Source organism: Merops nubicus, unplaced genomic scaffold (genome assembly GCF_000691845.1).
Source record: "Merops nubicus isolate BGI_N331 unplaced genomic scaffold, ASM69184v1 scaffold18959, whole genome shotgun sequence".
In the NCBI taxonomy this organism is placed as follows: Eukaryota; Metazoa; Chordata; class Aves; order Coraciiformes; family Meropidae; genus Merops; species Merops nubicus.
Genome location: NW_008630417.1, coordinates 1 through 17,915, shown reverse-complemented (window position 1 = coordinate 17,915; position 17,915 = coordinate 1). Strand labels below are relative to the sequence as shown.

The 17,915-nt window shown below is 38.6% G+C and overlaps 1 protein-coding gene across 1 annotated transcript; it reads right to left on the bottom strand.

The window, feature by feature from the left end:
* Positions 1-1,451: 1,451 nt before the first annotated feature.
* On the bottom strand, positions 1,452-15,283 carry TWF1 (twinfilin actin-binding protein 1). The gene is made up of 8 exons (XM_008947303.1): positions 15,184-15,283; positions 12,680-12,858; positions 11,572-11,667; positions 9,239-9,343; positions 4,308-4,433; positions 3,958-4,108; positions 3,408-3,529; positions 1,452-1,716 (listed from the first exon to the last, which is right to left on the bottom strand). The coding sequence occupies exons 1-8, from the start codon at positions 15,281-15,283 to the stop codon at positions 1,546-1,548; spliced, it is 1,050 nt and encodes a 349-aa protein (XP_008945551.1). The 3' UTR covers positions 1,452-1,545.
* Between the last annotated feature and the right edge of the window lie 2,632 nt (positions 15,284-17,915).

Here is a 17,915-nt window from a genome sequence, read left to right as displayed (position 1 = left end):
GAAAACTAGGTTGAAATCTATCTTCCACCAGGTACATACGTGATTCAGCCATATCATGTGTACACCCAGCACCTGGGGTAATATGCAGTGAGCCCAGACTTACAACTCCTGTGTAGCTTTAAAAAGAAAAGTAGATTCAAAACCCACAAACCTCACATACAAGACACTAAAAATCAAGTCCCCACTGGGGAATATAAGCTATCCACAATTATTTACTTCATTACACATTTTTAAATATTTAAAGTCATCCAAAACTCAATTTCCACCTCTAATTCTTCTTTAATTCACTTATTAAAAATCTATACTTTCTCTTCCTATTAAACACATTATTTGTGGTTCAACCAGGTTTAGACTATTCTGACTGATTTTAGTATTTTAGAGGCAAAAAAAAATACAACAAAACAAACAAAGAGAAAAAATTCTAACCAGGTGCTGCCAGCAGTTATTCAAGACCTAGTTGGATTTGAGTTACAGATTTAAGTTACTATTAAAGTTCAGACATTTAGGAAAAGTCATTTTCAGTATACCTTGAAAGTTAAAATTGCTGTTGATGCTACAAAGACACTATGATCTCAAGAATAACTCACCATTATAAAGCCAGTCTATTTCAATTTTTACTGCACTTACACCATTTTATATCCAAGTGCACAGATAATAAATTATTTACTAGAAACTTTAAGCATATTGCTTTGAAAGCAGCTCCATGATCTACTGAGTATACTAACTCATGCACTTTTAATCAACCTTTACTTGGTCATTCAGTACTTAACATGTAAGGCTTATGAGTGGTATAGAAGTCTGGAAAGCTGCAGTGGTCTTACATCAGATTTCTTTACACACAATTAATTATAAATTTCAAATGACCACACCTTTTTTGTGGGGAAATACCCACCTATTCATAAACCCTTACATTAATGGATGGATAACTGATTTTAGTTAATGCTTTCTATTACAAAAAAAAAAAAAAAAAGAAAAAAAACATAGAAACCCAACCAAAACCAACAAAACCCAACAATCCATCATGTTAAAACCAGAAAAAAAAAAAACCTCTATTGTACCACTGTCTGCAAGAGCTACAAGGAAAAATAAAGATTTATTGGGACAACACTATATAGTCCTTCAGCTCTTCTCAGATGGAAAGTCTTATGGGTTTCAACAGGCTGCTCATAAGACTACAGGTTTGCTCTCTAGGTGTAAAGCTGGAAATTACTCAAAGAATACACAGGCTTAACAGTCTTACATCTGCAAAGTCTGTGATCACAGGTACAGCTACTAAATAATGGATTCTAATTTAAAATAAAGGGCTACTAGCTTAGTTTTCCTCTTCTATAAAATAATTAGCTCTTGCACATGTCATGCAACATGGTCAACAAATAGAATCATGTAACAATATAAAAAGGTTGAGGTCAGAATAGAGAGGAGTAAAAAGAGCCTTTTTTTTTTTTTTTCCCTAGCATCTGTGAATGGAATGATTTCAGTTCATTACCAAAAGCCAGAATTTCATTTCTTACTGTATTACTTTACAACAAATGCAATCAACAGTTTCTAATCACTAGGTGTTTCAGTCTCTGCTGGACCTCTGATCAGTCTTCGTATTCCCCTCTTCCCCGCAGGACCTTTTGGTTTAGCAAAATTTTGTTTGTGAGCGTGTTGTTTTGGATGAACCTCTTCATAAAGAAAGTCAGCAGTTAATTCATCACCGTTATCTATTTCAATCTGTGACATAAAAAAGACACCAACATTTATCATTTTCATCTTAAAGACATTTAAAAACAATTTTAGTGAAGCTCTCAATACTGTATTAAAATCACATGTGAAACAACATTCAGAGTGTAGCATGAAATGTTCTCCAACTTGTGCCTAATGCCCAAGCAATCTTGGATAGTTTTTTTCTGAGAATGCACTCTACTCTTACCAGTAGTAATGTGATTTGACTTAATTATTTTTCCTGAAAGATAAGCACAACCACACAGTATCTACACCAGGAAACTTCCTCTTCCCAAGCTTTAGCACAGAGTACACATTCCAGGTGGGAACAAGTACTTATTTACTCATAGGTAAAGTAACTTCCTTAATAAAAGACAAGCACCATGCAGCTCTTTCAGAACTACAACTTCCTTTCTTTATTCTCTCCTCTAAAATAAAAATTTCTCATTGTACCAACATGACCGTCACATTTTAAGAATTTTTTTTTTTTGACCAGAATATGTTTTAAACACTAATTGTAAAAACAATGTGCACAGATATTGTTGTCTCTTGACAAAAGGGGAAGAGTACCAAGTATATGGTTAGCTGGTTACTGCAACTCAGCAAGTTTTCAAGCCAGGGAAAAAGCTAAAATAAGTTTCATTAAAAAAAGGGGAGTTGTTTTGTTTTTGAAAATTTAAGCATATAAACCTGAATGGAAAGAAAATCCTGTTCTCAAGCCAAACCCCACTGTTTTGAATTACAGGAATTTATAATTCACATGAATGCTTTGGCCCTTCTCTGCTGAGCATTCAACACTTGATGACCTGCCAACCACAGCCCTTGACGGACTCGCCAGCCACGGTACTGCCATTACAAACACATGCTTCAGAAATATGTCTGTGGGAATTTCAGGAGCCACATGGTACATTTATTTCACTGTAGAAAGGAAGTTTCTGAGAAATAATTACATATAAAACCTCACAGTAATAATCTACTTAATGCATGTCGCCTCAGGAAAAACATTATTAACTCTGCTACTTTTTAGGCAGATGTAATCCTCACAGAAACCAAGCCTCAATGTTTTTCTAAATTTACTGCACAAGTGCTAAGAATGTGATCATAGGTCACATGTTCCAGAAATGGACCAATCGTATGGTCTCTTCCCGGGAGGTGAGAAGCAATTTATTGCACAGTAGTAAAATCTATACAGTATGAAAAGATCAGCTGATTTGCAAATCCCTGTATGCCCCATCAAGGACTCCTAAGATAGCAGTTTTTTAAGTTCCAGAACAGCCGCTCACAATTGTTTTGAAAATCCTTAAATAGCCTTGGCTTTAAAGGCACTTGGTGTCCAACAACAATGATGTACTGTGGTCCAAAATAGGACAGGCCTTTGAGTAAGAAATCATGTTAGTTCTAAACAGTCCTTCAAAGTATTTCAAACACTCCCTTGATGCACAAGGCTATGTTTGTAAAAGCTATTTTACAGACAGTGTAAAATAAAATTAAAAAAAAGTGTTGAAATTACAAACCAGAGAAAAGCTTCCATGACTTAACTTTGTACCTAGAGCTTTATCAACAAGTATTTCTTGTTCAGGACAAACTTTAAAATTACACAATACTTTTCATTGTTTAGAGGAGGTGGTGGCAGAGTTAAGATTTTAATAAGGAAACAGAGGGATGGAGAAAATACCAGTATACATACCCAGTGTACTTACCTTTCTAATTATCTGCATCCACAACTGTCCTTCTACAATTTCTAGCAGTGGACTTTTGCAACTGGAGTAGAGCATTCGTTCTCGTATACTACAGGTATACCCTGGCATAGAGTAGATGAAAACTGCAGGAAAAAAAAACAAGCAAACAAATCAGACCACAACTACACACGATGAAAACCTGTGTTGCAAAGTCATCTACAGCAGAGAGGCACTGCAAATCAGCTGTGAAGTCTGAGAGGGAAAAAATTAACACTGTTCTGGATTTTTTTTTCTTCAGGACACGTTTCATTTCAGGTGGGGGATGAGAGAATGGCCAGCATCTTTATGTTTTCACAACGCGACTGATTTATGAGTGTCCATAATCAGAAGGGATAGTTCGCTAATTTTAAATACAAAGACTCTTCAGAAGTCAGTATTACAGCGGGATGACTCTGAAATTTATGCTCATCCTGATAGACTGCTTTTATAAGTAGATATCTGTCTCTGCCTCAGAATTACTCAAGCACTTGAAACAAGCCAATGAAATTCACATTGGGAAATTTCCCCATACCTATTGATTCCAAGTAGTCTCCTTCATGGGTGTGCTTATACAGGAAAAAGTGGTAACGAGCCGCATCCTTTGGGATTCTTTTTGGCAAGTCCTTAAGTTCAGTATGAAGTGTGTTGGCCAAAACAATAGTTTCATTTTTCATATCAATTTGCTGTTAACAAAGCAAACCTGAATATAGTTAATAAACAGAAAGCAAACCAGAAAACATGAAAGGATGGGAAAAAATACTAATTCATCTAATACGGAAATGTGACTTATCAGAGTACGTCATCAATGCACGTTGTTTAATGTGCAGGTAATCTATTTTATATTCATTATTAGAAAAACAGTTTAAAGTATTTTATACTTGCCAGTTGTACATAATTGAGTTTCTTATTTTTCAGCTTCTCCAAAGCCTGAATAGCTTCTTTAGCAATGGGGAATGCCACTCCTTGCAATGTTTGATGCTTGGTATCTACACCAACGTCTGTGTGTACCTGAAACACAAGTCAACTGACATGTAAACAGAAACCTCTGCAAACATTCATCTGGTTTCATACAATCATTGAATCCTTTAGGTTGGAAGAGACCTTTAAGATCAAGTCCAACCATTAAGCCAATAGGACTCTAAAGTCCTCTGCTAAAACAGATCAGAATCTGTCAGGGTTGGAAGGGACCACAGGGATCACCCAGTTCCAACCCCTCTGCCATGAGCAGGGACACCTCCCACTAGATCAGGCTGCCCAGAGCCTCATCCAGCCTGGCCTTAAAGACCCCCAGGGATGGGGCCTCAACCCCCTCCCTGGGCAACCCATTCCAGGGTCTCACCACTCTCATGGGGAAGAACTTCTTCCTCACATCCAGCCTGAATCTGCCCACTTCCAGCTTTGCCCCATTCCCCCTAGTCCTGTCGTTACCCGATAGCCTAAAAAGTCCCTCCCCAGCTTTCTTGTAGGCGCCCCTAAGATACTGGAAGGCCACAATAAGGTCACCTCGGAGCCTTCTCCAGACTGAACAGCCCCAACTCTCTCAGTCTGTCCTCGTAGGAGAGCTGCTCCAGCCCTCGGATCATTCTGGTGGCCCTTCTCTGGACATGCTCCAGCAGGTCCACGTCCCTCTATTGCATATGGTTACATGCAGAGTTAGCAGTGGCTGTTCCAAAAATAAACTCTTTCAAAACATCACCCCCATATACAACAGATTTCCATTTTTTAATTTACAGGTCATGTTTGCTTGCTAACCCGAAAACAGTTTCAGATCTCAGAATCATCAGGGGAAAACTGGCTCAAGAGTCAGTGAAGAAGCCCTAAGTCAAATTCCGGTATAAAGACACGATAAGCCAGGAGGAAGGAGCTTGATTTTCCTATGATGTGCCATACTTCTGAACTGACAATGTTGCTTATACACTTTCTTGTATCTCAAAAAATTTTAGATCAAAACATAAAATGTAATTTCTAGGGAGTTGAAATTTTTGGAGGAAGAGAGGAATTACACCTTACGAGGCAAACGCATCTTCCTGAAGGGAAAACAAAGCAATTTCCCTCCCTCCTCCCAAAAGCCTATACCAAAAAGAAAGCAAACAACACAAACAAAATCTTAATTTTTGACTTCAAGAAGATCTAACACAAAGTAAAAAAAAATCCAGGGTAGCATCAAGCTAGATAATTTCATAATCCAGTTACATTAGTCACATGTTATTTGAGAGAAAAGAACAGTTGTTTTAAAACCATTTTTCAAGAATTTATGGTTATCTTAAGATTCATACAGTTTCTTGCAAAATGAGCTCTGGCTTCCAGTTTTCCTGTACTAACTATTGGCTTTTGAATATACTGACTTCCTTTTATAATTTCACAAATATATTCAACATTGGTAACGAAGCATCAAAAGTCAGGGAAGTGTAGAAAATGGAAAGTGTGGGTCTTAGATCTACCAACTAGAAGATGTTCAGCTTTAATTAAAAAGAGATGATAATGAAATATGAAACAAACTGATTAAAAAAATAAAAAACAGAGACACTTGGGGCAACACTAAACTAAATTCCACATTTTAAGAAACAGCTTGTCAGCAGCAAGCAAAGAGAAGCGGAAGGCAGATGGAAGAGCTTACTTTTGTTTAAAGATTGATAAATTTATGAAGAAGGTTATATAAATATATTTGCAAAGTTTATCTACATAAAAGCCTGATTAGTAAACATAAAATAGAGATCACAAAAATAATAAACCATAATAAAATACTGTGCTATATAAACTACATTAAAATACAAGTAGAAAAAAAGCAAACATGAAAATGAGCTGTGAAATGTGGGAATAGGCAAGAGAAGAGAGTAAGATAGCATAACCCCAGATTTAAGAAAATTAATAAAATCTACTTGTCCATATTGCAACATAGTTCAGCCCATTAATGCAAAACAAAAACACTTAAGTCAATTCAGAATATTTAATTTTCACACCATAAAATTTGTTAGTGATGGCTGCAAACTGGTGGATAAAATGGCAGATGAAATCTCCTGTGAAGTAACATATGCAGAAGGGGAAAAAAAAAATCCATCACTTCCATCAGTATGGTGGTGGGTTCAGCCAGCTACTACCATTCAGGAGCAAGACCTTGCAGGTCACACTGAGTGTGCCTGAAAATCTAAGTCTCAGGAAAAAAGAAAATCAAACCAACAAAAACAAAAGAACCCAACACTCCCCACCCACCTATGAAGAGTTCTGAATTGTTAGGAAAAGAATAAAGAACAGAACACATCATTACACATGGTAGACTGCAGTAATGTGCCTACATCTTGAATACCACATTACCACATGCAGCTCTGGCTTCCCCACCCCTCCATCTCATAAATTATATATCAGAACTGGAAAAACTGCAGAGAAAAGCAAAAGGATCACAAGTACAGAGTGCCTTCTTTAGGAGGAACAACTACTAGCTTAGGACTTTTCAGCCCGGAAGAGGTAACTGACAAGGAGTACAACAGAGGTCCATGGCTATAGAATCAGAACAGTTTGGTCTGGAAAGGACCTTTAAAGCTCATTTAGCCCAACCCACCCTGCCATAAGCAGGGACATCTTCAACTAGATCAGCTTGATCAGAGCCTTGTCCAACCTGACCTTGAATATTTACAGGGGTGGGGGCAGCTACCACCTGCCTTGTTCCAGCAACTTGTTCCAGTGTTTCACCACCCTCACCATAAAAAATGCCCCCTCGCCCCCATTGAGGAGGCCTTATATTGAAAGCTTGTATTGAAAGGCTGCAGTAAGATCTCCCTTGAGCCTTCTCTTCTCCAAGCTGAACAACCTCAACTCTCTCACAGCCTTTCCTCATAGGAGAGATGTTCTACCCCTCAGATCATTTTTGTGGCCCTCCTCTAGACCCACTCCAAGAGGTCCTCATACAATCTGTAGGGGTATCAGAATAAACTAGTATATGGAGCAGACAGTGGTTCTTTACATAGTCCTTTGTCAACCTGTGGATCACTGCCATAGGACCTGTGGCAAATAAAAAACTTATGTGCATTTAGAAAAATGAAAAGACTAGATGATGGATGGAAAATCCATTAAGAACAGTTATATATTAAGACCATCTTTTACTCAGAAAGATCCCTACCTGCAAACACTGAGACAACAGAAGAGTATTCAAGGAAATTATCGAGGTCTTCTTGCCTGGCTCTTATTCTCTTACTAGATTTCTGCTGCCGTCCACTCAGAGGCTGGACAGTAGACTAGGTGATCTTTTGATCTGACCCAGTAAAATATTTCTTAGGGTAATTATGAAAGCACATACATATAAGAAACTCATTATTATTTTCTTTTTTTTTTTTTTTTTTTTTTTTTAAATCAGAAAGCTTTTACTTTTCTGAGTCTAACTAAAGGCTTCATAATGATGGAAACAATGAAGACAGAAATTATGTAAGTTAATGTACTGGAAGGTGTTTCAAACAAAGCCAAAATGTTGGCAATCTATAATTTGTGTGTCTCTGAAAAGCACAGCTATTGCTGCACAGACATTCATAACAGCACAAAGTTTTAGTCTGCATGAATCAGCTGTTACACACAATGTATGTAGTGCATAAGAGATAATACTAATAGCAGAAGTGATCATCATTACGCAGCAGCTTACATTCATTACTGGGATTCTTTTATAGCTGTTCCAAGTAAAATGCAGTATTTGATAATGATGATGAATGCATTTCTACATTGGATTAATCAAAATTAGCTATGGAAAATAACAAAAGACACTAATGGTAAAAAATATATAAACAACAAAGTTCCAGCAAAGGCTCAGTGGAGTGAAAATGTAAGAGAAGATCCAGAGCTGTATTTAACACGATGATTTGCTGGTATCCGGGTGCAGAAACAAACCCTATTTCAAACACAAGTACCATGGCTACAAAATAGAAGCCTAAAGAACTAAGGAGATCAACACGCAACCTATTTTAATACAAACAGTGAGCAATAAAGGAAAAATGTGAGAAAAGAATCCTCTGGAATTTTTCAGTCACTCGCTATCTGGCAATCAAATTATCTGGTTAAAGGCATTTGTTAGAGGTTTTTCTATAAAGCATTTGTAGCAAAACCAAATCAGTCTCTTAAAAGGACTAGCCACTTGGTTTGGATTTCTGTTTTATCTTAATTGGAATTCCATTCCTTTCCTGTCAGACATAAAGACAAGTGCACTGGTGCTGGAAGCTAAGTACGTTTCCTCTAGGAATAAGGCTGCTGAAATACTCCTGGCAATCATTAGCTGCAACAGTTCCTATTTTGTGTTTTCTCTACAGTTTCTGCCACCATGGGAAATACATGTGGGCGATCACAGGATGGCTGAGGTCGGAAGATGCCTCTGGAGGTCATCTTGTCCAACTGCCCTGCTCAGTATGGACCACCCAGAAACAGTTGCCCGGGTCACTGTCCAGATGGTTTCTGAGTATCTCCAAGATGGAGACTGGACAGTCCTTCTGAGCAGCCTGTGCCAGAGCTCCGTCACCCTTCACAGCGGAGAACATCCGGCGATATTAAAAGCACGTCAGGGGCCAAAGTTGCAACAATTAAGCTCTGCAGTTGCAAGGCCTTTAATTCAGACACTAGGCCTTGCAAGCTCAGCAAGACCACACCACTTCAACTCCAGCCATCATCATCCTGCAGTCTCTACTCATTAAGAAATAAATTTATATTTTTTTCCACACAAACTTTCTGAAACTTTCCATTTTCTGTTCTGCCCTTTTTTACCTGAGAAAGACTTTTTCCCTACCATACGCTTGGAACTCCACACCCAGTTTCCCATCCATGCTCAAAGGCATTATAGGTACCTCATTAATTTTAATTTGTCGAAGTTCCTCTTCTGCTGCAGTCAGAGGTGCAGGGGAAGATCGTGATATCAAGTATTTTTTATATCCATTCAGTGAAACGTCATCCTGAAAGCACAATATCAATATAGATCATTTTTTGATAACAAAGTTTTCTTCAAAGATGTTCTATGCAGCATAGAAAAAGCAGTTACCACCCAATTTTATTTGAACATATTACAAGTGCAGGTGCATTTGCAAATTCAGCTTGTTTTCCTCTGCAGCTGGGTCCACTGGGCTGCTCTTCCACCCAACTGTACCATGGGCAGCATTGCCACAATCAGTCCCCAATTACCTTGCAAAAAATAGCATTAATGAAGACTGTGTGCATAAAGTTATTCAACTTTCTTAGACAAAACCTCACAGAACTGCCACAATCCTAATAAATAATAATAGAAAAAATATTTTCTTATAAAATTTGCATGCTCTGACTGGTAGATTATTGGTATTTTTCCACCTAAAAAATGGGAGACAGAAATGCAACCTTAGGACAGGGAGTAAGCACATGATACTGTAAATAGTTTAGGATGCAATGTCACAGAAGCAATGAATTCTGAGAACCATTTTGGGGAACATGTTAATACTCAGTGTCAGTTGTGGCCCTCTCCAAAGATGTTGATACCAGAGGCAAATACTGTTTCACTTTTATTATTAAGGTGGTCACTCAGAAAAGGGCAGGACTTCATGCAATCCTATGAATGTGATTTTATACTCAAGTTCTGAGGAGAAAGAAAAAGCTTCTTCTTAGCTCTTCCCTTTCTGAGAGAAAAAGACCTTCCCAGGTACAATTTCCAGTGCCAGTACTGCATTATGCCTTCCTTAAGGAGGCCAAGGTATAGAGGTTAATACCTGTGTTAGCAGCAGGTAGACCATAACCAGGTTCTGCAAGGATAACAGAGCTGGTGGCAACTAAACCAGCTTTGTGTCTAACAAAATAAAGACAGAGTAACTCACTGGATGCTGACAATCCAGGTTCTGAGTGAGGTTTGCAACTTGAATGCCTTGAAGAAGGTATTGATTTTCACACAGATCAACATTAGAGACCAGCTACAATTAAGTTTATAGACACTGAAATCAACAATTTAGATGTATATTAAGCTGTAACATAACAAACTTGGAAAAAGTGAGTTACACTGACTCCATCCTCTTAAATGCCCCGAGCACATTCTGAAATAACAGTAACAAATGCAGTGCTCCTCCTTTACAGTTGAGGTGGAAGGTCTGACCTGGGCTCTGAGTTTTAGGTCTAGATGCAATTTCTACATATTACACAGATTGCTAATGGTTTGGTGCAAGTGGTGGTGAGAGATTAGCTGATTGAATGGGCAAGAAAAAAATATGACCTGCACCAGTAAACCCTCTCAGCAACTCTGTTATCTACAGATAACAGCCTCTCCAGAAAGGTTTGTTACTCTGTCTGTTTGGATAATGAAGCCTTCATCACAGATTAATGCTGAATATAACAAATTATTTGCTTGGTAAGCAACAGAATTATTAGCCTCATGTGCTTACAAACTTGTGTGTCCACCACAACAGCCCATGTCTCTTCCACAGCTTTTTCCTCTGCTACAATATCCTCTATTCTTCCTCAAACCTCTTAACTCTTCCCCTCCTTCACCAACATGTCCCTGTGTCAAAAGCAGTGGTGCTTTGGTTCTGATTTCTGCATAGGATGAACTAATTAACAGGCCAAAGAGAAGATAACTACCACAGTCTGTCTATCTCTGCTGAAGGAGGAAAAGGGGAATGGTAATTTGGATCTTCAAGTAATCATCAGTTTTCACAAAGGCTACAGGAATTCAGTATCTTTGAGAACTCTAACTTGTATTTCTTTAAAAGTGGCAATGGATTAAAAACTTGAGACTGTCTGAGGTGTACACATCACAATTACATATGACTCGTGTTTCTCACAGATCACAGTTCTAGCCCACTTGTCATTCAGAACCACACATCCAAAATAGCTTGTGATACAACTGGCCTCAAAGTTACAGTGTTCCAGCTGTCAGGGGGTTCACATGTACATAGTGAGATTAAGAGACGCTCCTACTATTCTTAGATTATTTAGTTTTTGTAATCATCTGAAGCAAGAATGCCTTAGCCTGAAGTTGTTAAATACACTTAGTGAATTGTTCAAATGGGAGCAAACAGATTTAACATTAGAATAAAACACATAGCTTTTAACTCTTTTTTCCTTAATCAAAAAAAGAGCAGAAACACCACAGATTCATACCAGTAACATCAGCTTCTATATTCAGTATTTAAAGTCAATGTGCTGACTTTAAAATAGAAAAACATACCTGTACAGTTCCAAATACTTCATCCTTAATGTGACCACCTCCAAATTCTTTCTTAAGTGTTGCTCGGGTTGCTGCATACAACATTTTCTGACGAACCTAGCATACAATAAAACAGTGTTGTTTTGGTTTGCATTCTTTTTTTTTTCCTTTTGCTGTAGACATTGAATCTAGAATGTTGGTGTACCAAGTCCATTAACAAACACCTTTCTTGAACAAATATTTTAGGTGTTGAAACTTCATTATGAAGTTGCAGTTCTTAATAAACTCTACAGAATGAGCTCTGGATCGTGATACTAACAGACACCATTAGATTCTCAAGGGCACAACACTATGCATTATTACCAAAGTAATTCCAAAACTAAATTGCAGCTTTAGTACAAGTATGAGCCTTTTTTTTAAATGGAAAAGAAGTCAGCATAATCTTTACTATTTTAAATGGGAAAAAAACCACAACTGTTTAGATCTTTTGTCACTGGTCTCTATACTGCCTCAACTTTTCCACCTAGTATCTTCCATGTGCTCCAGCTTACAGTGTCTTACTATTTCCTAACTGCTAGTGAAGCAGTAGCAATACTGGAATAGCTTTACTTCCTGTCTTCCCTTATCTCACACTCCCAGAACCTGTACACAGTATCCTACTTTCTCCTAGATATCCTTAACTCTAAAGTCGGTTCAGAAACAGTGTACGCTGTGGGAGCTCACAGACCCACAGGTCCCAGCTGGGCAGCCAGCAAGCCAAACAAAATAAACAGCTTGAGCTCACTCTATAATCCTTCTCTCTGTAACACCCATTAGAGATTTGTCCATTATCCTTCCATGAATTTTGATGCAACACTGACAGAAAGACAGACAAAAAACAGGGCAAATCCTTGTCTCCTCCAGTCAGGCTAGAAACAAACTGGATCAGCTGCACTCTGATAGAGCCACTGATATTGCTCCCCAGTCAGCTTCAAGAAAGATGTTTTCCCAGTTTTCTTGGGGGAAAGTGAAGGAAAGGTTGGGGAATGCTTCATTCCTCAAATCCTCTTCCTTCATATCTAGGATTCAGATCAAACGGCAGTGTTGAAAAAACATTAACAATATGAAGGCTCCGACGACTGTTACTTACAGGAGAGTGATCAGGTGACCACGCAATGAAGATCCATTCATATCCTTGAGCATTCTGAGAATCTAATCTGTATAATATATAACATGGTTGCTTGTCTTCAAGAAGGGGAAGGACAAAGGAATCGTAATCCTTTTCCCATGATCCAACTGGCCTCCGAGAGGATCCCACAACAAGCTGCTCTATAACCAGGAACCAAAGCTACAGGTCAGCAGCCATACAGCTAACACTGTATTTCAAAACTAGCAATTACAATAAAGAGTTAATCAGACACTTCATCTTTCACAATTACGTCCACTAGAAACAAGGCAAGAACAGTCAGTGTGAAAGCAGGTGAATTCCTACAACAGCCATGTCTGTTCAAACCCCAACTTACTTTAACCCAGATACAAATAGTTGAGAAGTAATGTGCTGGTTGTCATCAAGCTCTTTGATCTGAAGGGATAAGACTGCTGTTAATGTTTTAGCATAATGTATACAGAAGAGAAATAAAACCTGTCTTCTGACAATTAGGTTATTTTAAAATTGGAACATTTAAGTAGAAACAAGAGAGTAAGCTTTTAAATTTTAGAATTAGAATTATTGATGGTCTTGCTGTAACGTACTTGTGTTTGTACTCATTATAAGGGGTCAATAATTCAGTTACACAGAGAAAAGAGCTGGGAATGAATATGCTTGCACTAATCACTTTAACTTGACTATGTAAGTAGATAAACCTCTTTCTAACACAGCTTCATAACTATGATCTCTTCCAATGACTGAAGTTGTTTATTATGTATAATTGGCTTAAGTCTGTATAGAATATACTTCAGATGAGATTTAATTACATGAACAGCTGCAGCAAGAAGATTCTTCTTTTATTTTTAAATCACATCTCAGCTTCCAAAGGAAAGTACTAGCATAGTGTCTTTCAGAACATTTATCAGCTTCCCAATAAATACCAGCCCTCACAGTCAAAACAGAAATCCTGTGTTTCAATAAGATCCTACAAAAGTTTGAGGACCATCATATTAGCTAATATACAAAACAGCTTTTGAAAGTCTAGGACCAACTTTGTAACTTCAAAAGAAAGAACAACAGCACATAAATGCCTCCATAGCAAAACTTTCAGAGCAAGGCACTCTACCACAGTAAGACAGAGAACTTGAACAGCTCAGGGAGTGCATGTTTGGCCCTTCTCTGAATTAGATGCAAAGAGACGAAGTTATTGCACACCCAGACCAGAGTACTCAAAATGTACTTGCCAATTCTGAACTCTAGGTGGTTTTCTACTCTCTGGGATTTAAAACAGACAGATACAATCAGAGGCAATCTACTGCCCTGCAGCAAACCTCTCCTCTTATTAATTCAGATTAGCATAACTCAAATTTCTGTTGACTAAGGACAGTTGCTGAAAGCTTCTGCAGACAGATGAGGCAGCTGTCCTTCTTCGAGTAGTCTGGGAGTTTTAGAGGTTTCTTTTTGAACTGTGGAAAACACTATCAAAGACTGGATTCTACTTCTACATAGACACAAAATATATATATATACACACACACAGACACACAAAAAGGAAAAAAAAATAGGGAATGTCTTTTATAATATTTCTAGGCTTCACTTCATATTAAAGTGTAGCATACACACAAAAACATGTTGATTTAACATTGCCTAACAGGAAAAAAAAAAAATAAAATTCAATGGTATGCCAGCATTTGCTACTTTGTGCTAGTGGGATTTTACCATGGTGACCTGCCTAAAATATTGCTATGCCACTTCCTTAAGGAAAGCAATATTAAAATGTCAGAAGACTTCCTAAATAAAGCAAACACAAAGGGTAGCAGTAGGTGATTTACCTAACGAGGAAAGTATGTATGTGTACATACATGTACACACATGCACCCTTGCAGTCTTTATCGCTTGGCAAGAAGATCAAAGATCAAACTCACACTCTGCAACAAATTATGTAATTTTGTGTTTATACCTATGCGTGAGATTTACAGAACAGTTTTAGCTTTGAGAATTTGTGCAAAGTTAGAGATTTTAAAAGAAATTTCCTATGTAGCCAGATTAACGTTTAAACATCTACTTTAATAGGACTTTCTACATGCAGCTGATCCAAGTGAAAAAGGCAAATTGCTTTTATACTTCATTTAAAGTGACTGACCGCTGCCTAAGAATCTAACGAAAGTAACCAAGGTGCCAAAACAATACAGAGGTGCGGAATTTTTTTTCTCTACTCTTTCTTTAGTAAGAAGAGTCATCTCATCTATATTATCCATATGAAATACACAGCACTTCTTCATAAAATACAAAATTACATGTGGCAGAAAAATTCAAATGCAAAAATACAGTAGCATCTTACTAAAAAGCTTAGCATCACCAAAACTTATATCTTACCTTCTGTATATGAAAAACCTTAGTAACATTAAGTTTGGTGGAGTTTTGGTTTTTAAACAATTGTAGATGTAGGCCACTAAAGCTACTAGGAAAATACCTAAAAGAATCAAACAGATTAAAATTTCACTAACCATTGTCAATGACTATTTTTAGCAGCCTGTATTGTCCATTTCTGGCTCCAACAAAGATGTCTTTAACACTTCCACTTGCTGAAAAAGACAAAATAAACATAGCGAAATCAACATGTTTCATTTTCCTAAGAGCAAGAGTATTCACAAGAGTGAGAACAACACTGGAGAAGTGTACAACTGCCTCTTCACTATATACCCGCACAGAGAGAAGAACAGGGGAGCAATGTTCCCTCTATGCATATTGTTCCAGCCACCAGAATGCCACAAAAAGATGGCAGGCAACGTTATGAAACAGCCCGGCTTTCCAGCAAGCCCTGTGATTTTCAACATTGTAAAAATTTAAAGATGTCATCACTCTCAGGTTTCAGAATTAACACAGCAACACAATAAAAATGTTATATGTCTCCAATTTCAACAGCTTCATGAAGTCTGCAGGCTTAGTACAAACTTCCAGACAGAAACCTTACATCTGCCAGGAAAATGTTAGAGCTTGTCTGGCAGAAGTGCTGGTCTTTCCTAAGGACACCTCTCTGAAGAGTACTGGTGAAGGCTGCCACTCATCGCTTATCTTTCTTATCACCTTATCTCCTCGTGTCTATCTTGATGACATTTTTCCAACCCTGACCTACTGTAACAGGATGGCTTTATAATGGATTTACAAAGAAGTAACTGAAAACATTTTAACATGTCTCTAATTCACATTGATGCTACACCACAAACATGATAGACTCAGTTCCCCAAGTACCCTGAAGAACTGTGCTTCAGTCATATGAAAATCATTCTCATCTCAACTGCTCTACCAAATATTCCAAGTGAAAATCAGTTTCATTATACTGTAGACAGGGGGTTGTACAGCATTTACTGAAGAACATTTATTGCAAGCTGGTCCCTAAGTAATCCCACAGCACACAGCATAGCACCAGCAAAACACAAGTCAAACCAGGAAACAAACAAAATGGATTCTTTATAGTCAGGTTGAGGCCAACTGAACAGATGGCGAGATGGTATCCAGCAACACTACTGCCCATACTGGAAACATTTTAAATCTATGCCCATCGAAGTGATGCCCAGTGTGGGAGGGAAAGGGAGTGTTAAAGCAGCGGGTTACCAGTCCGACCCCAGCTTCATCCCAGTTAGCATCTTCCCATTAAACAGTGCAGACCCCCACTGCAATTTGCTATCAGCTTTTCTAATCATCTCTGCTAGTCCTCACCATCCATCCAACAGGCAAACACTGTGTCACTTTCTAGACCTTTCAGTTCCCCCAGGACCTTTTTTTGTTTCTCTTCTTCTTGTCCATTACCTTTTTGTTCTTTACTCTCTCACTTCAACTTTACACACCAAAACAAGACCAAAATACAGCAGCCACTACACCAACACCAGAACTGTGACAGCTCCTGAAGGATTAGTTTTGAGACATTTGAGCAACTGTATCACTGTCAAGAGATCTATGCTTTTTTTTCTTATAAAGGTTTTAAACCCACCATAGAGTGATACTATTTTCTATTTAAGCTTTCTGCATAGCAGAGACCTACAGAATTAAAGTTTGGGATTATTTCACAAATATTTTACAGGGAGTATTATATTTCAGTTATTTAGAAGACTGTGAACATAATCTGGTGTCTTTTCTCACAGCTCAATGCATTCTGCGACTTTGTGCACTATTTATCTGCACTGGCCTGTTTGAAAGTCCAGTCCTTTTAGTAACTGCCTGGTACATATCACTGTCCCCATGACTTCATTTCTGTTTCCAGAAAAGAGCTGCCCATGCTGCCAAATCTTGCAATTGTTTATGAGTGACAGTAGCCTGTTTGTAGCGAAAGCCAGCAATGGCACAACAAGTGCTACTCCTCTTCCAAATTGCAGAAGCTGATGGTTTGCTGCAAACAGGACCCCTGATTAGAGCCTGCCAAGGCAGTATCTATGCAGGAAAGCTGCCTTGTTTTCTACAGCTCTCCTCAGAGGACAAAAGATTCTCCTAGGACATGAAGGAGTGCAGCAGAAGAGGCTTAGCCACCCTTGCTTGTGGTAAGCAACAGGATATTCTTCTGCCCCTCCCTCCACCACTGCCAGGAGAGAGAACAAGGGAATGAAGAGCCACTGTAACAGTTTTCTCCAGGTTGGGAAAAAAAGCTATCCCAGATGCACCTCTAGCCTGAGAGAGGCTGAAAAACATAAAACAAGAAGCAGCAAAAAATGAACAAAGACTGGCTTGCAGGGGAAAGAAAAGAAGAGACGCAAAAGGGTGCAGATCAAGTGCAGCCAATGGACAAAAAAGGGAATAGAAGGGCAGTTAAGAGCTGCCGTGGCTGGGACAAAAGTCACCTTCAATAATAAATATGGGAGAGCAGGCAAAGTACACGGTACTAGTCACCAAACAAGCAGATTGCAGAAATGGAGACAGTAAAACCCGACTCCCCCATAATCCTCCAGTATAATCCCTGCTTAGCAATTCTGTGATTCGGGGGGGACCCGGTAACACTGAGAAACAATACACTGCCTTCGTGTAATTGCTCCTCGCATGCTCCAACGCCTGGAAATAAGGAGGAAAAAAGGTTCCCCCACACTTTTCCCCTTACTGGCCTCCAGCGATGGGCTTTTCAGTGGGCTCCCCTACTCCGAGGCTGCTGGCTCCCCTCAGGGCTCCCGCCTGACCAGCGCCCGCAGCGGCAGGGGCGGCACTTCCCGCACCGCCCCAACACATCCCAAACCTGCGGCAGGGACCGCGGGCA